Below are 23,794 nucleotides of genomic sequence, written 5' to 3'. Positions count from 1 at the left end.
TTTTTTTAATTTACTATTTTACCCTAAATTTAACTAAAAAACTTAAAGAGCTGAAGTTTTGAGAACGCTTGTAATGAACAGTTTAAATATGGAGCCAGAAGTAAGCAGACCAGGGAGGGAAGGAGGACAGGAATCTCAAGGATATACCAAGATGCCGGTTTAAAGCAGAAGTATGAAGGGCCCTCTGAGATTCTCTCTCCGTTTAATAGAGAGGAGCACGTTGGGAGTTTAGACTGCTGTGTCTTAAAGCTACTCCTTATGAATATCTTCTTTATTCCCTCTATGATATACCAACAGGTATAATTACCTCTATATTATACTATGAGGAAATTTTATTCTGAATATCCTGACTCTTCCTGATATGCTGACAGAGAGCACGTGCTTTTTCCTACATATGCTTTAAACCCTCTTCTTCAACAGAGGTCTTTTTCTAAAACAAGTGAAAGACATACAGTCCAGCAATGAATGATTGTGTGTGTACACCTAACTATAAAATGTGAAAAGCAACTCAACTTCTTACCTTCTGCATTTCTCCAAAGATACAAAAAAAGAATTGCAAGCCGAATAAAAAGGAAAAATTAAAGCAAAATAGTGAAGTTGGTAATGATATTATCTGGAAACAAGAAAGCTAATAAAACAGCCTTAATAAATTATATGCACAAAAATAATGAAATATCTGGAGAAAAAGAAATATTTTGTAATGCAAAAGATGAAAACCAGATGTATCAAACATTTGCTTAAGGTCAATTTTAGAAATATTTGTTCACCTTGAAGAAATGTACAGCTAAATTTTACACTGATCGCCTGAGAAAAATGGTAAAAAGGACACAAACACACTAATTCATCAGTCGAACAGAATTTGAATAACTTGTTACGAAGTTTTCCAGAATATAAGCACCTAGATATGTAATTCCTATGTAAACAGTATTCCTCATCATTAGAAGGTTTTTCCATGGGACGAATTTCAATTTTTAGGAGAATCTTCCACAGCTGTTGAGGGCCTATGCTCAAATTAAGTTACTTCCTCCAGAACCATAATTTCCCATGCTGGGAGAAATCCAAATCTAACCTAGCCTAATGTACTACAGCAGGTGTCTGTTGAAGGTAAGTTTCTAAGCTAATGCCATTTCTAGGCAGCTCCCAAACTCTTCTTGCAAAGATCAACCCAAGAAGTTTCAAATACAGATAAAAACAGTACTAAATTCTGTTTTACACATTATTCACATTCACAGACAGTGTATCATATCATGTAAAAGGTAAAATAAATAAAAGCTTTTGTAAAGCTGAGCTGGTTCTGCAATGCTCCCAGTAAGATAAAATTCCATTCCTCAAGTAGTCCTAAAAATAAAACTGGGACACAAAATCAGACAGCAGTACTGTTATTTTATATGATTGTTTTACTACTCAATACGAACTTGATGAACTCACCACTGAGGGTGGGTACTCCCTGTTTCTCACATCTGAAAAGGGAAGCCTCCACCCTTAGACAGAAAACCTTCTTCTGATGGTGAATGTTGGACATTTGCATAAGTTTAAAAGTTTCAAGCAACTAATGTCCATAACAATATGTGTTATAAGACAAACAGATACAGCTCTGCATTGTCTGCTACAACTCTAGTCATATTACCTTGATGATTCTCCAAATCCATATCAAGTCGTTGAATGACCTTTTTAAAATGGATTGTTTTTTCTTTCACTTCCGCCAGCCTGACAAATAAATAATGAAATCCAAGGTTAAAAACGTGTTGTAAAATACCCAGTTTTTAGGAAAAAAATGGAGAGAAAAATCAAGAATAAAAATAGCAAACCTAAGTTTATCAAAACCAAAAGAATATCAGGAGGATTGTTGTTATTATAGAAGGTATATATAAAGCACCCATCATTTTAGTCCCTATATCTAATAAACATAAGTACTGCTACTCTTTTTTTATTAAAACATTTTTTGTTGAATCATCTGTGGTTCTTAACTTACTCAACTGGTCCCTCTGCTGGTTGCTATACAGTTTTGCAGAGGTACAATATGGTAAACTGCAACAAGGAACTGTATTTCTTAAAAATTACCTGCGTGTTCACTAAAATCCATTAAGAAATTGCCAAGTAAAACACTGTATTAAATAATCAATTGAAGTGAGAAAGGCAATTACCTTAAAAAAATTTCTATGTAAATTCTCAAATATAATTGTCTGTTATTCTTTCTTTCAAAAAATTCTTTGCCATCAAAGGTGTCAATGCTATAAAAATTAACTAATGATTACAGTTGAGAATACTGCTTAAAATAATTTAAAATTGTTTCTAGGAGATTTGAGAATTGTCTCAATTCTTCTGCAAAGAGAGAGAAATCAAAAGGCTCAAAATCACAAAAATACTGTACTGTTTTATCTCCCTCCCCCAGTACATTACTATTTATTGTAACATTTACCAGAGTTTCTGACAAACCTTCAGAAAGGTTCAGTACCCAAGAATCAAGAAGCAACGTCCTGTTAAACCTTAGAATTGTTTCCTGTAAGTAACTTTGCAACTCAAACTCAAAGTTTTAAGAACACGTAACAAACTCTTCAAAAGGTGACTGCAGCGTAATGTAGGCTCAACTTCACAAATGTTGCAGATGAGTAGCTCTTATGGATGAATGTCTTCTTCAGCCTTAAATAAGTTTATGTCAGTGCTATTGCCAATTTATATTCTCAAGGCACATTCATAAGGATAGGAAGTATCTTATGCAGATCTAAATGTCCTATCACTATAAAAGTTGTTTAGCTGAAACAGAAGGATATATTCTGTTCTCTGTGGAAGGTTTAACACTGGCAGAGGCTCAAAAATATGGTGATGTTCTAAAAGCCCATAGAAATATGTGTTGGAATTCAACTATCTGTCTTCAGGGTGTAAACGCAATTTGTAGCAAGAGTATAATAGGATTACTCACTGTCTTTCCATGCTTGCTATTTCTTGACTGTCATCCTTAACCTACATAAAAGTATAACAACTTTAACATACGAAATAAAATCTACAACTGAAAATAAGAAAATCAAAAAGATTTCTTAATTCAGTACACAGGGAACAGAAACTCAGCATATGAAAACACAAACTTGCTGTCAGATTGTCCAACAATGGATCTGCATTGAAGTGCAGTTATATGATTTAGGTGTTACATCTTCCAAATGTTCTCCTGCTTTCTCATATATAATCCATATAGTGTCTATAGATAGTTACATAACACAGCGTAGACCCTTGTAAACTAAATTGACACAACTTGGAATTGGAACAAATCACTCAGCTGAAAAGCTGACTGTGCCAATTTTGCTTTGGCAGAACCTGAAACATCCCATCCAGCCAATTCATTAACTGTTCTTAATTTCAGATGGTCTGTGCTGCCTAAAGAGCAAACAAATACAAGATCCAAATCCAAGTATTTTTAGATACTATCATCCCTTAAAATACTGACTCAGAGAATCCTTTACATGATGGCATTTTATGTTCTTGCCTGCTTTAGTAATCTCTCCCTTTCCTCCTGTGGAGACTCCATGTTCTTATCCTCAGCAATCATTTGATCTCGACGCTCCTCGAGCTCATGGAGCTTTTCATACAGCTGCACAGCTTCCTGTTTCACCTGGGAGTGTGCTACTTCCTGTTAGGAAAAGCAAACACCTACTAGCTATTTTCAGATGGCAAGAGAGTGTTGCAGAAATTACGCTTTAGTTAAGCAACACTTACCTATATATTGAAAGTGAAGCTTATTTGTTACAAAAAGTACAGAGACAGTATAAACAATAAACTTTATAATCCATATTCTCAATATTGCATTTTCTGGAATGGAATATCCCAGGCAGCTAGTCCATGCTTTATGAGTTCATCCTCAGGCCAATTTAACCAGTAGTACGTATACTACTTTATTATTTCTAGGGGATCACAAACCATACACAGTATTCAAAAGTACCAGAAAAATGTCTAGTAGTATTGGAAAACTATACTTTCTGAATATATACATGACTGTATGTTTCAGCTCACAGATCCTTTTACCATGAAAGACCCAATATGAGAAAATTCTCCCCAATCTAGCAATGTAACAGTATATTAGGAGTGTGTGTTTATGTATGTACGTGGGATAAAAAACATCTTTGTGCTTCGAATGGCCCTTGCTTTTGACATGATACATGGTACAAGAAAATCATTCTCACATGTCCTGAAAGTTTAAAACATATGGTAAAATTAGGTCTCACAAATCCTTAGGAAGGATGTGAATGATTCCAAATCAATCAAACGTCACTCAAAACATTTGCAACCACATGAATAACTAAAGCTAGGAAACCTCACTATTGCTATCAACATTTTGTACTTGGCATCTAGCAAAAATTATTTTTACCCACAACTGATTAGAAATAATTGGTGGAAAGTAGAGAGGCAGCTTTGCCTTCCCATTCTAGGGCATGATCCTATAGTATCTGAAAATTTAAGGAGAAAGATTATAGGTATTTTTCCACTGTATTATTTTTTACACTAGAGTTCAGTGAAGACTGGTAAAGAGATCACTTGTTATCATACATACAGCTCTTAGAGTCTCCTCCTTTACATTTAGAGCGTCCAATTCCTGCTGTTGAACAAGCAATTCCTAAAGAGGAAAAAAATGCAAAATTCAGACAAAAATTACTACTTGATGAGATTATTTTTTTGTTCTGCAAATTAGTATTATAAAATGCTGTAAAACATCTCATTGCTGCTCTTAAAAAGACAAGACTGTGTCCAGCTTTTCCAAGTAACTCACATATAATATCCACTTACTTCCAGCATCCGACTTCTCCAATAAACTTATCATTGTTATTTGCAGTCGGACTATAACAAAAAAATTGCCCCTTTTCCACTATTTTTCTTAAAATCAGTACTGAGTGTGGAATTTATCATTTGGAATTTTTCTACTTTGGAAGTTTAAAGTCACATTTTAAAATTTCACAGTCACATTTCACAGCAGAGAAGGACCTGGGGGTGCTGGTCGACAGCCGATTGAACATGAGCCAGCAGAGTGCCCAAGCAGCCAAGAAAGCCAACGGAATCCTGGCATGTATCAAAAACAGTGTGGCCAGCAGGAGCAGGGAAGTGATTGTCCCCCTGTACTCAGCACTGGTGAGGCCACACCTGGAGTACTGTGTTCAGTTTTGGGCTCCTCACTTCAAGAAGGACGTTGAGGTGCTGGGGCGAGTTCAGAGAAGGGCAACAAAACTAGTGAAGGGTTTAGAGAACTTGTCCTATGAGGAGCGGCTGAGGGAGCTGGGACTGTTTAGTCTGGAGAAGAGGAGGCTCAGGGGGGACCTTATCACTCTCTACAAGTACCTGAAAGGAAGTTGTAGGGAAATGGGGATCGGTCTTTTCTCCCACATTATGAATGACGGGACAAGAGGGAATGGCCTCAAGTTGCGCCAGGGGAAATTTAGGTCAGATATCAGGAAAAATTTCTTTACAGAGAGGGTTGTGAAGTATTGGAACAGGCTGCCCAGGGAGGTGGTGGAGTCCCCATCGCTGGAGGTGTTTAAAAACCGTGTAGATTTGGTGTTGAGCAACATGGTTTACGGACCCTGACAGTGCAGGGTGAATGGTTGGACTCGATGATCTTGAAGGTCGCTTCCAACTAGACGATTCTGTGATTCTATGAAAATCTGAACTAGCCACCACAGTTTCTTCATAGTCCAGAAAGGGACAGGTTAGCCCTGATTAGTGAGTCAGCTCATCCCAGTCAGCTGGGAAGCACTGGCCTCAAAAATGTGTCTCTCTCTCTCTGAACAGACTATAAAGAGAAACTTTTTAAGACTGTATGCCTGATGCTAGATGATCCTAGAGAACCTAGAAATCTTACTGCTTTTGTTAACATTAGGATTAGTGAAGTCACAAACATTTTACAAAGCTCAGTTCATTTCTCTGAAACATTCACATGTACAAGAAGAAAAACAAAAAACCCCAGTCAGATTCGGTTTTGTGCACAGGACTTTCTATTCAAGTGAACTGAAGAGAATGGGTTGTTTTTCCCTTTTGCTTTGTTTTTACACATGATGAAACACCTAAGCACTACAGTGACTTTTAAAATCCACATGTCAGTCTCCAAATTTAAAACAAAAATGATGAACATCATTTGTTCTTAAAAGAAGAAACAGAGAAAGACAATGTATTTGGTTTAGTCAATTGCTCTATGTATGTTTCAGGCACTTCTGTGACTGATTAAGGTATCAGTACACTTTTTAATTGTATGACTCTGTTCTCAAGCTCTCTAATATTTAAATTGTATCTTGAACCAATGGAGCCAGATTAAGAAACGTTTCAGGTAAGTACAACAAAATGAACCAACCTGGGAGAGTTTTTCATTTGCAGCCTTCATCTCCATATATTTAGCTTGATTTTCCTGTGACATGTCTTTTATTATGTTATCTGCCACAACCTTTTCACGTTCAATATCTTCTTCTACACCTTGAATTAACTTTTCTGTGCTGTAAAAACAGAACGTTTTTGTAACTTTTATTAGCTGACGTTTATTTTAAGCACCCATTTCAAACTCTTGCATTCCTTCAAGCCTCACTGAAATGATCCTTTAACACAAAAACTCCACAGACTCTAAAAAAGGAGTTACCTACTTGTATATAATCTTCTTGGATTTGGATTAGCTATATAAACATTCACATCACAGAATGCAGAACACGAAGAATTCTTTGCCCTTACAGTACCCACATGGTACTTTCCAACACTCCCACCCTATCTATCTGAATAGTCTCCAACACTGGCAAAAGTATACTACTCTGTCTTAGTTGCCCTTAATCAGCAAATTCCTGAAACAAGAACTGGCAGTTTGAAATAAAGAAGCTGGTATATGATTTGTGAATGCACATAAGGAAAACATTTTGTATAGATATCAGGACTTGACAGTACTGAATAACAATGATGTCGACTTTCTTTTACCAATGAATTGTTGGATTCTGTAAAAATGGAGAGTGGCTTCAGAGTCTTAGGCAGTGAGGAGCTTCTTAACCATGTAAGAACTAAGAAATTAGCCATTCTGACATTCTTGATTCATGGCTTTAATCCCCTTAGGAAATCAATGGGCTGCAACGATAAAAACTTATCTACCACTGCAGCTATAGTAAGCTACATGTAGATGTATTAGCAGATTCAAAGAAGGCATAAAGAGTTGTTCTCACTGTTTCGTGTAATGTCTAGTAATTTCTACAAAATTCCTGAAAGCTAGAAATTCTATTTGGGAACATAGCTAAACATACAGGACATTAACAAAAACCCCTGAGACCTTGAAAAGTATACTTTCCTTCTCTTCACAACTCATGAAAGATTGTTTAAACTGTTTGATTGTTTCCAGAGTGACTTCTGCTATTAAGAATGACAAAAATAGCTAGATACCTTCCTTCAGGATTTATTTTTCTTCTATTTTTCATTAACTCTTCCTGAGTTGCAAGATGCCAAAAATTTTAAATTGTGTAACTACACTATCAGATCAATGATTCCAGCCAAGAATGCTCTCAGGCATTAAAAGATGATGCAAAATAGTGCAACTGCACAAGGATAATCTCAGGGTAAGGGAATAAATTCCCTAGAATTTATTCTAGGGAAAATTTCATAGAAGCAAAGTAGAGCTGATGTTGGAATGAACTTCTGAAGGTTGTCTAGTTCAGCCCCACTACTCAAACCATGGCCACCTAGAGCAGGTTGTCAGTGTCCTGTTCAGGCAGGTTTTGAGTATCTTGAAGGATGGAGACCCCACAACCTGTCTGGGCAATGTTTCAATGTTCAGCCAATCTTACAGTAAAAACGGGGTTTTCTTACATTTAAATGGAATTTCCTGTTCTCCCATTTGTGGCCATTGCCTCTTGTCCTGCCCTTGGGCATCCCTGAGAAGATACCAGCTCCATTTTTCTTTACTCCTGCTCATAAAGTATTGACTTTGATAAGATACCCACTAAGCTTTCTCTTCTAGAGATTAGACAATTCCAGCTTCCTCAGCCTTTCCTTGTAGTTTTCACCACTTCCCAAGGAATTCTTAAAATAGATTTAAAAGTGTAACTAGTCTTCCAATTGGTTTCAAGAAAGATCTATAATCTCCAGGAATCTGAGGATGTTGAGTAGAAATTCTGTCAGGTTAGTGAGCCATGCTGCAAAGATGCTTTGGAGCCTGATGATGAAGAAACAAATCAAAGTGATGATCTCCCACTTTCTGTGGCAAATTTGGAGTGCACTGGGACTGACCAAGAAATACTGGATGGTTGTAACACAACATTAAATGGAGCATCCTCTTAGGACTATAAATTTATTCAGACCCAGTCCAAAGAATGAGGCCCTCTCTGTAAGTATACCAGTTTATAAATGGATAATTATGTTACACTTGGCAGCAGAAAGGATTAATTTTTAAAGTGCAGCATGTTCTTAGCCTGTACGACTAGTTTGATTCAAGACCCTCTGGAAGCATGGAACTGGGGGTTGGTAGGGAGCTTTCATGTTACTTCGTTATTGAAGGCTTCTCATCCCTCAGTATGGGCCTATGAAAGCTGTTGCAAGGTCTCAGCAGTGATGGTTTCTCTCAAATCAAGCCCAACTGAAGACATAACAGAATGAAAACAGAGAAACTGCAATGAAGAACTCAAGGAAATGTCATGGTTGCTGATTTCCAGAATAAATCTCCACACTAGATGTATTTCACCTGGAGAGACTGACAGTACTGATCACAGAGAGCTTGTCTTCTAAGTGCAAACGGAGTGCCTTTTCCTGGAGATGACCAGGGCACTTAGGGAGGGAGAGAAGAAGACAGCTTGCGACTTTTCTCTTGTGTTCCAAAACACCACGTGGAAGCAGCTGCCACCATTGAGGGCAGTGGTGTCTCTAAGCTCTACTGGATTTTTTCTCATCTATGCCTGAGACTGACTGCAAGCATGCATGGCAGAGTAAGGAAAGAAAGCCTACTTTTCCAGCACCACCGATGTAAAGTGTGTGGACACATCACAAAGCAGACTCTTTACCTGAGGCAAGTTTTGTTTTCTTATGCGATATGGACTCCTGGCTGAATACTTCAAGGTGATCCTGTATGTCCTTGAGACTAGAAATGTCTGACTTAACTGTGATGCATCTTCTCTAGCAGAAACATTTTGACAGAAGGTTAAAACTCAGTGATTTTCTAAGAGGCAATAAAAACATCAGCAATGGTTGTCACAGGAAGCCAATTCATTACCACAAGTAATTTGAAGACTACTGGCAAACCTGAATCAGGGATGAGGCTTGGAAAAGTTGCAGAATGTTCTGAGATATCAAGCAAAAAATCAGTGTGGCAATAACATCAAAGAGGGATAGTAAAGTAAAATGGTTTCTACAGCCACATAATTGAGAGGAATGGAGAACAAGAGGAGGCTGAACCGTTTTGTAGTTTGATGTTGTGCATTGGACAGAATGACACAGAATGAGCAACAATGCAAGAAAAAATTTATTTGACGTGGTGTTCATGTATCAACATAATACTTTTTTCAACCTGCATAGAGACACGCTTTCAAATCAGAGCAAGTATCACTTGGTTTCAGAATTTGTTCCTGAAATATAGCCCATGTAACAGATGTCCTGAAGTGCTCATAATTCTTTGTAAATAATGATCTTTATGTATCACACCCTGCAGCTCCTCTGATGATGATGTTCCCAAAATACAAGAATTTAACACAGATTTAACTAACTAGTACTAGAGATCTTTACTTTAGTGTGCAAATATCTTGAAATTTTCTTCATTTGATGACTGATCACATAAAAAATGCAAGTCTCTTTCTGTCTCCAGCATTTCTTTAATTGATTATAACCTGACTTGCTTGTAAATTCCTGGTGGCATTTTAACTCTCTGCTTCCTACATGATCTGGAACTTGACCGTAGAGCATGCTATTATTAGACTTCCTTATTGGCTACAGATCCAATTAAATCCAAGATGATTATAACAAGTTGCTCAACCTAGTCAATCTTTTGCTAAGGCTCTTCTAGGTTTATTATTTTTTTACACTGCCTGCTTATTCATCAGGTACAAAGGTTGAACAAAAACAAAGTGCTCTTGCACCATATTATTTCTTGTCAGTACACTGAAAAACCTACACATGTGTACATATGCTGCATCTAAGAAGCACCAGAAAGGTAAGATACTTGGCAGATCTTTTTCAAAATGCAGGCAAAGGTTTAGTAGTATAACTTAATTGCTAGACTGGAAACAAATACATCCTGAGATACACTAGAAGCTCAGGAATTGCTATGAACCTTGGACATGCCAAGTTGTTAAGTAAATTGTACTTCAGTAGAAGGCCAGAGAACAGTTTGTTTCTTCTCTGAAAAGCAGACTGCCTGATTATATAAACTCTATTACCTTCCCAAATCTGCCTTTTTCTTTTCAAATGAGAGAAAAACAATACAAATTACATTATTACTAAAAAACAAAATCTTTAAAAGTTCTCTAAGGAAAACTGTTCAAGAAAACACTTCTAATTACAAGGAAATGCCAGATTATTACCACTGTATCGCCAGGCTCAGTGTCTTTCCAAATCAATTACTTTAAACAGCAATTCTTAAAGTCCGGTTTCAATAAAAAGTTAAACTGTAATTAAAATCACAGATGCTTTCCTCTTCTTCTACTGATTATATGGGTTCCCACACACACAATGGAGGAAATCAAATTTGTAAGAAACCCCCTAACTTTTCAGTAGAGACTAAAATAAAATATAGGAACTATGTTTTTGACTTAGACATATGCAGAGTGCATCTCTAGACAGGAAAAGGATATTTTTTAACGGCATTCCCTTCAATCAGACGTGTTAGCATTTTACTTGAAGTTTAGAAAAACTTTTAAATTAATTTTAATTTTCAACTTCATTGTTATTAACTTACAGATTAACTTTTAAAATAATATTTTAATATATTTTCCCCACCCTATTAAAGACAGTATCTTTTTTGAAATCTGCAAACTATGATAATACTGTTACTCTGTTTTTCTAGATTGCCTGGTTAAGGCTTGCTCTGTTTCTAAACATCTCGGAAGCGATACCTTTAAAATCCAAGTATGTCACGACATCCAACTGTTGACATAGTCTGTATTGGGAGTTCTCAAACTGTTTTCCACTAGCAATACACAAAATGACTCCAAAAAATATGCAGGCCATCAGTACAATCACTGACAAGAATAATACCTAATATAGAACATAATATCACACAGGCTGCTGTTGCTAGTAAGCCTTGTCCCTGCCATTGATATTGTCTAACAAAAAGTTTTATGAACTCTTTTCGTATTTACTGTAAAATTCCAATAGCAGTTGAAATGCGCAATGGATCAGAGCCGTATAAGTGGCACTTATCTTCTTCCTTCTAAGAAGTTAGTAAGTTTCCAGGCTGATTGAGTTCCATGAAGGAGGTCAGTCGTCGGACACACAAACACATAGAAGCAACGAATTAGATTTGACTAATATGTTCTGTGACATCATCTATTCCTGATGATGTCAGCAGGATCAGCAAAGGCCTCCTGGTACTCTTTTTAAGGACTGGTGGAGTTTTTAAAATCCGACTGGCTGCCTATATTTAGCACGGTTCATGCAAATGAGCTTCCTTGTGTAATTTTCCCCCTTCTCTGTTACATTCAGTGAATACTCTCTACAGCTCAAGATACACTAGGCACTTTAAACAAGGACCTTACACCTTATGTTCTGGGTTTGTTTTAATCTGGAAGATAGAAATATGGGAAGGAGATACTGAGGTTCACTTAGCCCACTATCTCTTCTCTTCAGATGCTTATGAAAAAGTGTAAAAATGAAGGGATAATCTGCCTTTCACATAACATTTTAATTCAAGTCTGGCATATATAGGGACTGATTTAAAATGTGACAGAGATTGTTCAACATTCCTGTACAAAATGAGTAGATCCTGCAAATAATGCTCGATTCAAAGGGGACGGATAAGTGACACTTCCTCTGAGAGAAGTTAATGTCACTGTGAATACCATTGATCAGAGAAGCCTTCCTGACTCTCAGAAAATAAGGTTTGAATCTGTACAAAAACTCCAGCTCAAGAGATTGAACTATGTTTACTTAGTCTCAAAGATCAGAGCAACAACTACACCTTCATAAAATAGAGGTTCAGGTTTATGCCATATAATATATATTATGATATGGATAATAAAGGGATTAAAAGACCAATCTACTAATCAAAAATTCACAAAAACTGCTTCATAACTTAGGTAAGAACACAAGAGAAATCTGACTGGATAAACCAACAAACCTTCTAGCACAGTATTCTGCCTCTGTCAGTGGCAACAGGAGAAAATATTTAGGGTGACCATGCAAGCCTGAATACTTTCTGCAGTTTACTCCCGTTATAGTCTTCCAGCACCCATAATTGCTTTAACAAGGATGTTAATGAGTACATCCCTGCCTATTTGTTTTATCCATTTATGAAACTGTTGTCTATTAACTTGTCTCATCAATCCCTTTTCTACTTGCTGATACAGTCTCCTCACCAGATTTTAGGTTTGGGTCAATGAAATGAAAGCTGACTGCATTAATTCTGATAATCTACACTTTTCCTCTTAATTTTACACTTCTTACAATTTATGAAGAGCAAAATTTATTAAATTATAATTGAACTAACTGTATCTATTAATTTGTTAAACTACCACTACAGAAGACACTGGTATTCTGGTCTTGGTATACAAAGTGTTGTTTTTTGCTAGGCTTTAAACATGAAACTCTCTTGGCTTGTGATCTTGGCTGAAACACTGTTTTTGAATCCAGTCACTGCTGACTGCTACGTTACTTCTCAAACCGTAAGTTTCAGATGTAAATTACCCTTATTCTTGAAATGTATACTAGAAGCTAAAGGCATTCTTAAAACTATACATAAACATAAAATTCCTGAAGAAAGAAGCACACAGGAGTCAAATAAGAAGACAGGGTTTTCTGCAAAATGGACAAATAGCTGCTGGCAGTCGTTGTAAGTCAGTGAATAACACTGAAACATATGATGGTTTTATATCTCAGCCAAATCTCTCTGCAGAAAACAAGAGTGCCTCCTTTGTCTTTCTAGAATAGACCTAAAAAGCATGCTCGGACAAGGTCAACTACTGCTCAAGTTAGAGAGATTTATTGAGTCAGCACTCGCTCAATTCTGGTCCAAATGTATACAAAAATTTTAAAAGATTTTTTTCAGACATTAATTTAATTGATTTTGCTTTTATTGGGGAATGGAAGGGAAGGAAGAAGTCTTGATTAACAGTGAAGTGATAAAACCGGTTGTTGTGCTTTAACTCCAACTGAAACTAAGCAACACACAGCCACTCGCTCACTCTTCCACAGCTAATGGGATAAGGAGGAATATCAGAAAAAAAAACTTGTAGGCTGAGATAAAGACAGTTTACCAGGACAGGAAAAAAAAAAAAAAGATGATGATTAAAATTGTAACAATAATAATAATAAAAAAATATACAAAATAAGTGATGCACAATACAATTGCTCACCACCTGCTGACCAATGCCTAGCCTGTTCCCAAGCAGCGATTGCACTGCCCTCGGGCAACTCCCCCAGTTTATAAATTGAGCATGACATTATAAGGTATGGAATATCCTACTGGTCAGTTTGAGTTAGCCATCCTGGCTATGCTCCCTCCCATTTTCTTGTGCACTCAGAAGAGCATGGGAAGCTAAAGTCTTTGACTGCTTACCAACAACTAAGAACATCACTGTAGTATCAGTATTGTTCTCATACTAAATGCAAAAACATAGCACTATACGAGCTACTAAGAAGAAAATCAGTTTTATCTCAGCTGAAATGAGGACACTGCTATTGCCCTATTTGCTCTGACTCACTGCCTACAGGTCCAATACTGTATCTACTGCTTGTTCATCTCTGGGACAAACATGACGAACAAAAAAACCCAAACAATGGGTATAAACAGTGTAGAAAAGGTACTCCACCTACATTTGTTTTTAAATAAGCTATCTAGACTCAAACTGGTCACAGCAGCAACAAGCTGAACACAGGCTACTTATTTAGGAAGAGAGATTACACAACTAACCTGTTTCCAGTACGTACTATCTCCTTTAAAGCCAGTTCAAGTATATAGTTGGAGATATCCCTGTTCCTTGCAGGGGGGGTTGGACTAGATGACCTTTGAAGGTCCCTTCCAGCTCTAACGATTCTATGATTCTATGATTCTATGATATTGACACTAAACGGCAGTCTGCAGTGATGCATGCGTACACATATAAAAAATCTACTCTTTTCAGAGAACAAAAATGTTTCAAATTATTGAGAGTAAACACCTTCAAATCAGAAAGGAATGCAGCTATGCTAAATGAATTTAAGTGCTGTTTTTATAATAAAAATATATACTAAATATTTTGTTGAAGCTCTGCTACAAAGATGTTTTAAAGAGTAAACAAACATAGCTGGTTTTGAAATAGAACAATACATCTGAAAAAGCATAGTTCGATTAATTTTCAGCCTTAAATCTACTTCCTTTACGACACCTTCTTTCCAGATTATGTGGGAAAGGAATCCTTCTTCCACCTAGCCAACTTTCACATAGAATTCTAAACCAGACAGCTCTACTAATTCCAAAACAGTGTGCCAAACTGGTTGTATTTTGGATGATTATCACATAAAGAGCCTTGCATCTCAAACAGAGTGTCAGCACTGAGTGATGTGGAACTTCAGGTCTCCATACACTCAGAGGATTCATTCCCCTGTATCGCTAGCCCATGAGTATATAACAAAAACATAAATAAAATTGCATGAAGAGCAGTAGAACTTTTCTTTTAAAGTGCTAGCATTAAAAACTGCAAGAAAGATTTTTCATGCCCTTCACAGTCATCACTGACACCGTCATTACCGGATCTCCCTACAGTATTTAATTGTTGTCATTCTCTTTCTTCCAACAGGTCACTTGTGAGAAGTCTGGAAAGAACCTCTCTAATATCCCCAATAACCTTTTCCAAAACGTTACTAAATTAAGCCTCAAAAATAATAAAATCACTTTAAAAGATAGTGACAAAAAGATTCTTCGAAGTTTTATTAACCTCACTGAACTTTATCTGAATGAAAACATGATTGCTGTACTGTATAATAACAGCTTCTACAATCTGACAAATCTCGTGATTCTGGATATCAGCAACAATCTTATTAACACAGTTCATAAAGCAGCATTTGTAGGATTAAATCAACTGTCAGTGTTGAACCTATCCTATAACATGATTACTCAACTAGATTCAGATATATTTACTTCTCTAAAAAGTCTGACAGTTTTAAATCTACAGTATAACTTTCTGAAGTTTTTTCATATAAAATCATCTTTTAAATTGATTAAAATCGTTTTAGCTGGAAATCCATGGACCTGCTCCTGTGACCTCCTTGATTTACAGATATGGCTAACTGCCTCCAATGTGACAATGGGTAAGTTTTGACAAGAGCAGCATTTCATACTTGTTTACATCAAACAGCCTTATCTTGTTTTTTCCTCATGTGGATAATATCCACCATGAATTTATCTGTATTTTGCAGTAACGCATTAGTTATCCATTACAATTTTTCAGATTAGAGTGCCAATTAATTAGCAGTATCTCATAGCCTTTCCACTGCTCGCATTCACAGAAAACGAAAACAGCACTACATGTACATCCCCAAACAACGAGGAAAAATTCTCCATCAAGACAGCAGCTATCCAATCAACTGACTGCAAAATTGGAAACGCTTCTTTAGAAAACACCGTATCTTCCACTTCTGCTATTAAGCTTAAAAGCAGTGCCTTACTATCAACTCTGACTCCAAACACCACCACTGGAAACAATGGAACAAACGCAGGTAATGTACTGATGCTTTCCTTTACCGCTTACAAGCTGTTGGATTTGCTGTTCCATGATTTCATACTGTTTCGTATTCCTAGTACACTGTAATTCTTCCAGAAAAGCCAAGGCTACTATTTCCAGGTTTTGGCAGATAGTACACACATTAAGGTGAATGTTAAGCTCTACTGAGTAAGTGTTCAAAACCGATCAACTACACCTGAATTCTCAAATGATACTGCAAACTGATGATGAAATTGCAAAGGCGTGAAATTCAGATAATTGTCTAGATCTCTGCCTAACAGAACTCGGGACGCACCTTTAAAAAAATTCAATTACTTCTTCCAAACTAACTGCTTTCTAGATGCAGCTGTCTTCTTAAAAGGTGGAAAAGAATAAGCCTATTAATTTTACTCCTGCCCCCGACTGTATTCAGTGTAAAGGACATGGATGTGCCCATCCCATATTCTTTGAAAATTTCAGTGATAGTCTCCTTACTTTTCGACATTAATTCCATCATCACTCTGTATGATTCTAGTTTTTCTTTCGGCAAAGTGATTTTTTTTTTTTTTCTTACATGAAAATTAATGTTCTCCACTCTTCCATACTGAAATAACTTACTTCTTGCTTCTGGCTAAAGCAGAAGAAATATCAATCTCCAAATACATACATAAATTGTAATCCACCACTGCTACAGACTTCTTTTGCTGCAGCAGGTATAATCTATTTTAAGACAGTGGCCAGCACACAAAACCAGCTTCTAAATAAAGACTACTGGCAACTACAGTCTATTTAAATTTTTATTATAAAAGAGATAAAATTGAAAGGATATGCCAAATAAAAGATGTAATATTTTAGGGTGCAGACACCATCACCATACAGAAATTTAAGCCTGAGAAATAAAATTTGAAGTCAATTACTGAATTTTTTTTCCCTAAAGCCCAATCTTGGAATTTAAATTTTGAAAAAAAAAAAATCTATGATGTTTCTATGTCCCCAGAACTTTATCTGACTTTGAAACTATTATTTAATTTGGAGAAATATGCATGGCGGATTTATATTGCTAGGAAATTCAAGATGTACATGCATTTTAGGTCTGAGTGATGTCAATGACTCCCTAGTCATATAGCTATAAAATTCCACTAAAGCTTTGGGCACATTTGGTAATTCCCCTATTTTAACAAACTATAACAATTTCCCCAAAAATTGTTTATTTTGTGTGTTCTCAGTCTAATTATGAAAAAATTCATACTAGAGTTCTTGCTGGTATTCTTCAGGAAAATGACTCTTCTTTTTTTCCTGTCTGTTTTAAAGAGTTACCACTTCTTGGCAAAAGTTGGACCTTCCTAGCGGGTGTCCTAGGGTTTGTCCTAAGCACTACACTCCTGATTTTTGCTGCTATAAAATGCCCGACATGGTGTCGCTATTTGATCAGCTACAGTCACCGTCGTCTGGAAGAAAACGACTCAGAGATGTTTGAACAGGAGTTCTCAGCAGACATGAGCTCTTTCCCTACAGTATCGGGTACGAACGATGAAGATCCCATAGTAATATTTGAGAAAATTAATGCATTTGTGCCTGGAGAGGATGGATTTATTGAGGATAAATACATAGATCCTTATGTAACTGAGGAGAGTTAATGTCTCAAACAATGGATCAACTGACTTTTCAAAACTGTACTTCCATACTACGCTACCCATGTACAATACAAAATGAAGCTAAGCAGTCCACCTCCTTTCAGCTTGTCAAATCCATATGATATAAAGGTATCTCTGATATGATATCTATGATATGAAATCTATGATATGAAGGTATTGCTGCATGAATCATGAGGCTAAAAAATGTGGTGATGAGCATGCATTAGTGTCACAAAAAATAATTTCAAAACATGCAAAAAATACTCATAATTCACCTTCTATAAAAACCTATTTGGTTACTTATGGCAGGGAGGGAGAGCTTACTGTACATTGCTTAGCATGACAAGCCTTTACAAAGTAGTTTCTGAAGCTGGCATAATCACTAATGCTTTACATGGGAAGAAATCCAACAAGGAAAAGCAATTTCTCTCAAACGTTGAAGCAGACCACTGCCAGACCGGGGACTGAATCCAAAGCAACGGTGTCACAGCTCAGTAGTCTATTAGGCAAAATTAGCACAATCAGAGAACAGGACATTTGAGGGTTTTTTTTTACCAAAATTAGCAGAGCAATAAAGACCAACTGCTCCATTCCCTTAAATGTGTCTACAGAAAGTACAACGGTAAATTATCATTACTGCGTATCTAATGCCTTTATGCCTTAGTTTGCTACAGAACAAATCTTTTTCTTTCCATATTTTCTTAACGCTTAAAAATGCATTCGGGGTAGAACAGACAAATTTGTGAGCTGTTGAAAACAGCAGTATTATTGAAAGTGACTTCTTATAAATAGTAAATTGTTTTTTAAAGTGTTTATTTATACATAAAATCTCATTGTTGAGATTGCTCTTACTGGCAACAAGCAGGATGGTTATCTCTTTCTCCTGCACATCTCCTGTCCCTGAATTAAACATCTCAGAAACTCAACCTCTCAGCCTATCCCTACACAATCCATTCTCACAGCTTACAAATTCTTCCTACAAGCATCTCACTGTCCTCATCTTCCCCTCCACACAACTTACCTTACCAGACAGGAATCTCACTTCTAGTTCCCACTTCTGCTTGCATTCACCACTTTGCTACTCCACAACACAACCTCCAAAACTCAGGAACTTGACAGCAGATTGCCAAAAGACAGGAGTCTCCACTGCCACCTAACTCATCCTGGATGACGTCGTAAGTATCTTCACAGCAGTTACTCAGAAGAGTTTAAAGCTGGGAACTCCAGCTGCAGCCTTGCACTGATGTATCATCTTGAAATTGCTCAGGTGTCGCTTGTGGCATGCACCGCACTGTTAAGTTCTGAGCTACATAACACCTCAGTTGTGCCAAGTTCAGTTAACAATTTTAACAAGCTCTGGAGTAACATACTTCATGTACTTACGCTTGTCTTTCTGTGAAAATTTTATCCACACTCTGAGCATCTCGGTCATTCTGAACCTTTAACTTAAAAGAAAAAAAAGATATTTTGGTATAATTTATAGTAATATATAGATTTTATACAAAAATTCAAAGTTTCCTTAAATGAGCAAGAAGCTGCTTAGAATGCAGTAGACGAAGGAACAGCAGAGGCTGCCTGCTCCAGAGGTTTTTCACAGTTGATACTGAATAAAGAACTCGTGAAATTGCAGTCTTCCACTGGAAACCAAAAGTAAGAAGGCATCTCTATATTTGAAAAAGAAATACAATCAAGTTTGTAACAAATCAATTCACTTTCACTGTGGGATCTATTCCTGGAACACTTAGTAAAATACTGTTTAAGTCTACAAACAAAATGAAAATGCAATGCTTGCAAAACATTCTTCTCTTTATGACACACATTGTGACTTTATTTTTCAATCAAATGCAGGGGGAAAAAAAATAAAATTGTTTTGACCAAGAAATACTTACGTGGTTTTTCAAGCTACCAAAATAACCTTTTCTAAAACTAGTTTCTTCTGCTTATGGACAAAGCGAGCATAAGAAATGGAACATGCTTAACACCACTCACGCCTTTAGAGGAACACTGTAACTATGTTAGAAAATAAAGAAGTAAAAGAAGAACAAAGCTCATTGATTTTGTGGTTGGCCGTGTCAGAGACCTATTCAATATTTCTTACACTAGAGTCATTTAAAAGGCAGAAGACAAAAGAGAACTAAATTTCCAGAAGACAAGGCAGCTTGACAAGGCAGTGCAGTCTAGAGAATTTGCCTTTCATAAGACCAGTGTTTTATGCTCCCAAGTCAAATAAATATTAACACTCATAACTTGGGTTGGGATGACAGCCTTCTCAAATCTAAACCACAGAAAACTATCACAGGGCTGTTAATGCAACACTTCAGACAATTGTCTCACTGCAAACACGTTGCCAATATTATGGTTAATTTAACTGGAAAAACTGGGTAAGTTTTAAATTTGTACCATGCTTTTTTATATATGTTGTATGTTCAAAGCACCAAGAATGTTAACACACACCATTTCAGTGTTCAAACATAGCAAATATCCTAATTCTTACCATATTGTAATCTCGAATCACTTCTGCTATATCCGTATTGGTGTTAAGTATATCCACAACCTGAAATGAGACATAATTCCAACCTGTTATTGCTCTCCATTTTTTTTAATTATGCTTGAAAAAAATCAGACAAATAGGTAGCAACTTATAAAGCGCTCGTGAAAACACAGCAATTTTCTGTTATTGAAAATGGAAAAAAATCATGATTTGGGAAACTTAATAGATTACATGCAGTTTTCAGAAGTAATCGTCATTATATGTAGCGGTACAAAACCCACAAATATTAAGCAGCAGTAATTTCTTAAATCCATATGCAATCACTTCTCCTAATGTACAGCACACTTTCTTTTTTTCTTTTGTTTTCCTTAGTTTCCATCTTTTTCCTTTCTAATAACTGAACAAAAGGCAGTATTAACCAGTACATTTTTATAGAGAAATGTCAATTAAAAGAGATGCTGAACTAAAGCAAAACCAGTACAAAATAAATAAGAAAAAAGACAACATTCAGTATCAAAAGCTGACAGCAGCATACCATGTTGTAGTCCGCTAGCTGACCTTGAAAGTCTTTGATTTCACCAGCTAAAGCCTCTGCCCTAAAAACAAAATGAAAGACAAACATAATATTTTTTTTACATATTTGTATATGTAAAAAAAAAAGGTAAAGAAAAAAAAAAGATTATTTATTGGTTCCTTGAAGCATGCACAATACTCAAGAATAGTCTTGTGACCGAGGAAGTTAGCACTGCATGAGCTGCAATGCATCTTACCTTTTTTCATACGACAAATAGACAGATTTCTCTTGCTTGTACATTTCTACTTCTTCCTGTAGCTTGCTAATTTCTGTTGTGAGTTCATTTGTTTTGCTCCTGCAAAAAAATAAACAAAAAAGGATCATTAACATTTGAACATACAACTAAGCCACAGATAGAACAAAAAATATATTTTACTATGAGATGTGCTATCAGTATCTCTTTTTCAGACTACATGTGTTTCAAATCAGTATTTCAAAGAAGAGCTGGGTAAACGAGTTAAAAAGCAGAGTGGTTCTATCAGATAAAATCATACGTGGTTGTTAGAAAACCTGGATATGAAATAAAACGTCTTAATTAGCTTTTGTCTCTGCTGGTGAAACAGATGTGAATTATTCTCAAAAGGGCAGGAAAAAAACCCACAGTATCATTTCACAGAATGCAGATGTCATCCATGTGTAAAGTGACATCTTTTAGGACTGAATATTCAATGCTGCAATATGACCGTTTCCGCAAGGCCTTGCCTTTGTCAGTGTTAGCTCAATGGGTATGGAATCCAAGCAAACTACCTGAAACATACACCAAAAAGTGCTCAGTTTGCGATGCTACTTCTTTCAAATGGAGCTATAGGACTTACCAAGTGTTACAGCTGGAAGCTCAAAATCACTGACCCTCCTTTCATTAATGCTGTAGAAGTGCATTTAACTTAGCAAGCCTAACAAAGAAAAGGTCAAAGGAATCTAGTCGTACTTGGACATAACCATAAAACTCCTTTCGTCCTACAAATTGGATGCAAAATGACCTTAACTCTTACAACAGGACAGATTTCATCATAAGTGAACACCACTTATCCTGTGCTATTGTTGAGCACAACAAACTTCACGTCAGAAAGGGAACAGTGCACTAAACCTTCTGCAGTTTGAGTGTGTTAAGACATACCTCAGCAGTCCAAGGTAATACGTTTTATCCATTATCTGTCTCTGAGGACCTGACAAAGGAGAACAAGATGACATTTCGCTAGAAAACAACTAATTTTGATGAACTGTAAATTATGAAAACAATCTGCAGAATTTGCAGGCAGAGAACTGCCATCTTCTCAGTGTTCCTACATAGATTTTACCTCATTGAAATAAATGAAGGCAGAAATTAATTTTAGACCATTGTGAAGATAAACATTACTTTTTCAGCTATATGAATAGCTACTATATAACAAAGTATTTTAATTACTCTGCAGCAATGAAAGAAGACACAATTTATCCTGTTCTATTCTTTTAAATGATTTTTAAACACAACTCAGAAACAGAAAAGCCTTTGTCTTCTTTAACTGCCAAGAGCAAAGAAAATAAGAGGGATGCTTTAACTTTCCTTTCCTTTCTCCTACTCCTATTAATCATAGCTATTCACCCTGCAATTCATACAGCAATGAAAAGCTTTCCTTTAAAAACCTAAATATTTCTTTAAAATGTTTGCAGACACCTTGATAGCTATTTTCAGTAAAAAATACCTTTCATTGCAGTTTTCATTCCACTTAATCCCTGTTGAGTCACTGGACGGTCTGCAACTTTAATCTGAGATGATAATACTCCTCCAGTAGTGGAAGAACCACCACGAGAACCAGGTCGTGATGTACTAGGAGGCATCTATAAAAAAAAAAAAAACACACAAAAAAAACCCCCACAAATCTCTCAACTCTGAATTATGATTTTTTATCCTTATGCAATTGCCAAAGCAATTAAAAAATTAAGTTAATCTCTATGCTGTTCCTATAAGTATCTTTTAGCATTTGCATGTCTTCAGCTACACAAAGCTTCAGTGAAATGTCCGCTGCAGAAGGGTAAGAGATTACCTTTGAGAAGCTGTTCATTGTTCCCTCTGCCTGCAACGTTAATGCTGTTATAGTCTCCCAGGTGGACTCTTGATACAAGACCTCCTTGACCCCTTTCAGTCAAAATTAGAAAACTAAATCTCTCTACAGAATTAAAATCTTAAAAGTTTTTCCCAAGAAACTATCACTCGAGTCATGGTTCTAAAAATATCACAAAAAATAGATAAAAATCTAAACACAATAAAGTTAATGTTCACATTTTTTAACATACTCCTGTTCCTATTCTGGTTGCTGATGGAGTCCTTGTTGAAGAGGCAGGCCTTGCAGTCAGCCCTATTCCTGCTCTTGAAGAAGGACGAGGTATTGGAGGTCTGTGGCTGCTAGCCATATTTGTTCCCTTTTGAACTTCTCCCTGGAAAGAAGGATAGAAATAGTCCTTTAATTTGCACAAGCGTTTTAAAACTACCAGAGATCTCTTTATAGCTTAATTCTTCCCTCTATTAAAAGGAGTTTCATTTTCTTTAGAAATCTGCAAAGCACTTCCTCAACGGAAAATCACGGTCCCAGGCAGAGACAGTGCTCAGAAGGGCCACAGAAGGCCCATCAGTAAGGTCTGACATCAGTGTACATTGTCAAAACAGGTAACTCCTGCTAATTCTCGTTGCGTTTATTGTTTCAGCATCTGCCCACAGAATTAAAGTCTCTCAGGAAACAACCTGGAAGCGAACAGCTTTTGTAAATATCCATCTGGGTTACCCGGAGACAGTCCTCCAGGCATCACCAGTCACCGATGCAAACCCAGACTGCCCTATCCCTGATAAATCCCGGCAGCATTCCCCGGCCCCCGGAGGAGCTCCACCGCAGCCACCGCATAACGAGGCAGCGTTTCGATGGCTGCAGCCGCTCGGAGGGGCCCGTGAGGCGGTGGTGCTGCTGGCCGTGACCCAACAGGCAGCAGGACTCCGCAGGACTCCTGCTCCCCGGGGCGACACAAACCTGACCCGGACAGGCGGAGGTGTCTGGAGCCGGGGAGGCTCCTACTACAGAACCGGGACGCCCCGCGGAGCCGCAGACAGTCGCGGATCCCGCTTCCCGGGCGGCAACGGCCCTTTCCCCTCACCGGACTGCCCAGCAGCCACTAAGCCTCGGCAGACAACGGATCCGGTATCGCAGCAACCGCTCGTCCGCACCGCGCGGCGCCCGGCTACCGCGACATTCAGAAATCCCGTTCCGGCGCCGAGGTGCCGCCGCCCGCCGAGACTACAGCTCCCAGA

At 37.1% G+C, this 23,794-nt stretch overlaps 2 protein-coding genes across 4 annotated transcripts in view; one reads left to right on the top strand and one right to left on the bottom strand.

The window, feature by feature from the left end:
* The window catches only part of IFT74 (intraflagellar transport 74), a 42,084-nt gene extending 18,335 nt beyond the window's left edge, over positions 1-23,749 (bottom strand). Inside the window, exons 1-13 of one of the 2 annotated variants that reach the window (XM_086628796.1) lie at positions 23,641-23,749; positions 22,792-22,932; positions 22,200-22,335; positions 21,635-21,683; positions 20,714-20,812; positions 20,479-20,539; positions 19,947-20,006; positions 18,836-18,897; positions 6,326-6,464; positions 4,541-4,603; positions 3,479-3,622; positions 2,921-2,961; positions 1,628-1,707 (exon numbers count right to left, since the gene is read on the bottom strand). In XM_086628796.1, the coding sequence (XP_086484922.1) occupies positions 1,628-1,707; positions 2,921-2,961; positions 3,479-3,622; positions 4,541-4,603; positions 6,326-6,464; positions 18,836-18,897; positions 19,947-20,006; positions 20,479-20,539; positions 20,714-20,812; positions 21,635-21,683; positions 22,200-22,335; positions 22,792-22,908 (1,051 nt within the window). In that variant the 5' untranslated portion in view covers positions 22,909-22,932; positions 23,641-23,749. The remainder of the gene's footprint in view (positions 1-1,627; positions 1,708-2,920; positions 2,962-3,478; positions 3,623-4,540; positions 4,604-6,325; positions 6,465-18,835; positions 18,898-19,946; positions 20,007-20,478; positions 20,540-20,713; positions 20,813-21,634; positions 21,684-22,199; positions 22,336-22,791; positions 22,933-23,640) is intronic. The other variant, XM_086628797.1, reaches the window with a different exon arrangement.
* Positions 9,553-17,455, top strand: LRRC19 (leucine rich repeat containing 19). 2 transcript variants are annotated; one of them, XM_086628798.1, is made up of 5 exons: positions 9,553-10,135; positions 12,711-12,803; positions 14,916-15,426; positions 15,625-15,834; positions 17,130-17,455. In XM_086628798.1, exons 1-5 carry the CDS (start codon positions 10,109-10,111, stop codon positions 17,453-17,455), a joined length of 1,167 nt encoding a protein of 388 aa, XP_086484924.1. In that variant the 5' UTR covers positions 9,553-10,108. The 2 variants fall into 2 exon arrangements, with proteins under 2 accessions (XP_086484924.1, XP_086484925.1); XM_086628799.1 differs by lacking the exon at positions 15,625-15,834 and having other exon boundaries at positions 10,106-10,135.
* Positions 23,750-23,794: the final 45 nt, after the last annotated feature.

Source organism: Tauraco erythrolophus, chromosome Z (genome assembly GCF_009769465.1).
Source record: "Tauraco erythrolophus isolate bTauEry1 chromosome Z, bTauEry1.pri, whole genome shotgun sequence".
NCBI classification, from domain to species: domain Eukaryota; kingdom Metazoa; phylum Chordata; class Aves; order Musophagiformes; family Musophagidae; genus Tauraco; species Tauraco erythrolophus.
This window is presented reverse-complemented; position numbering and strand designations above follow the sequence as displayed.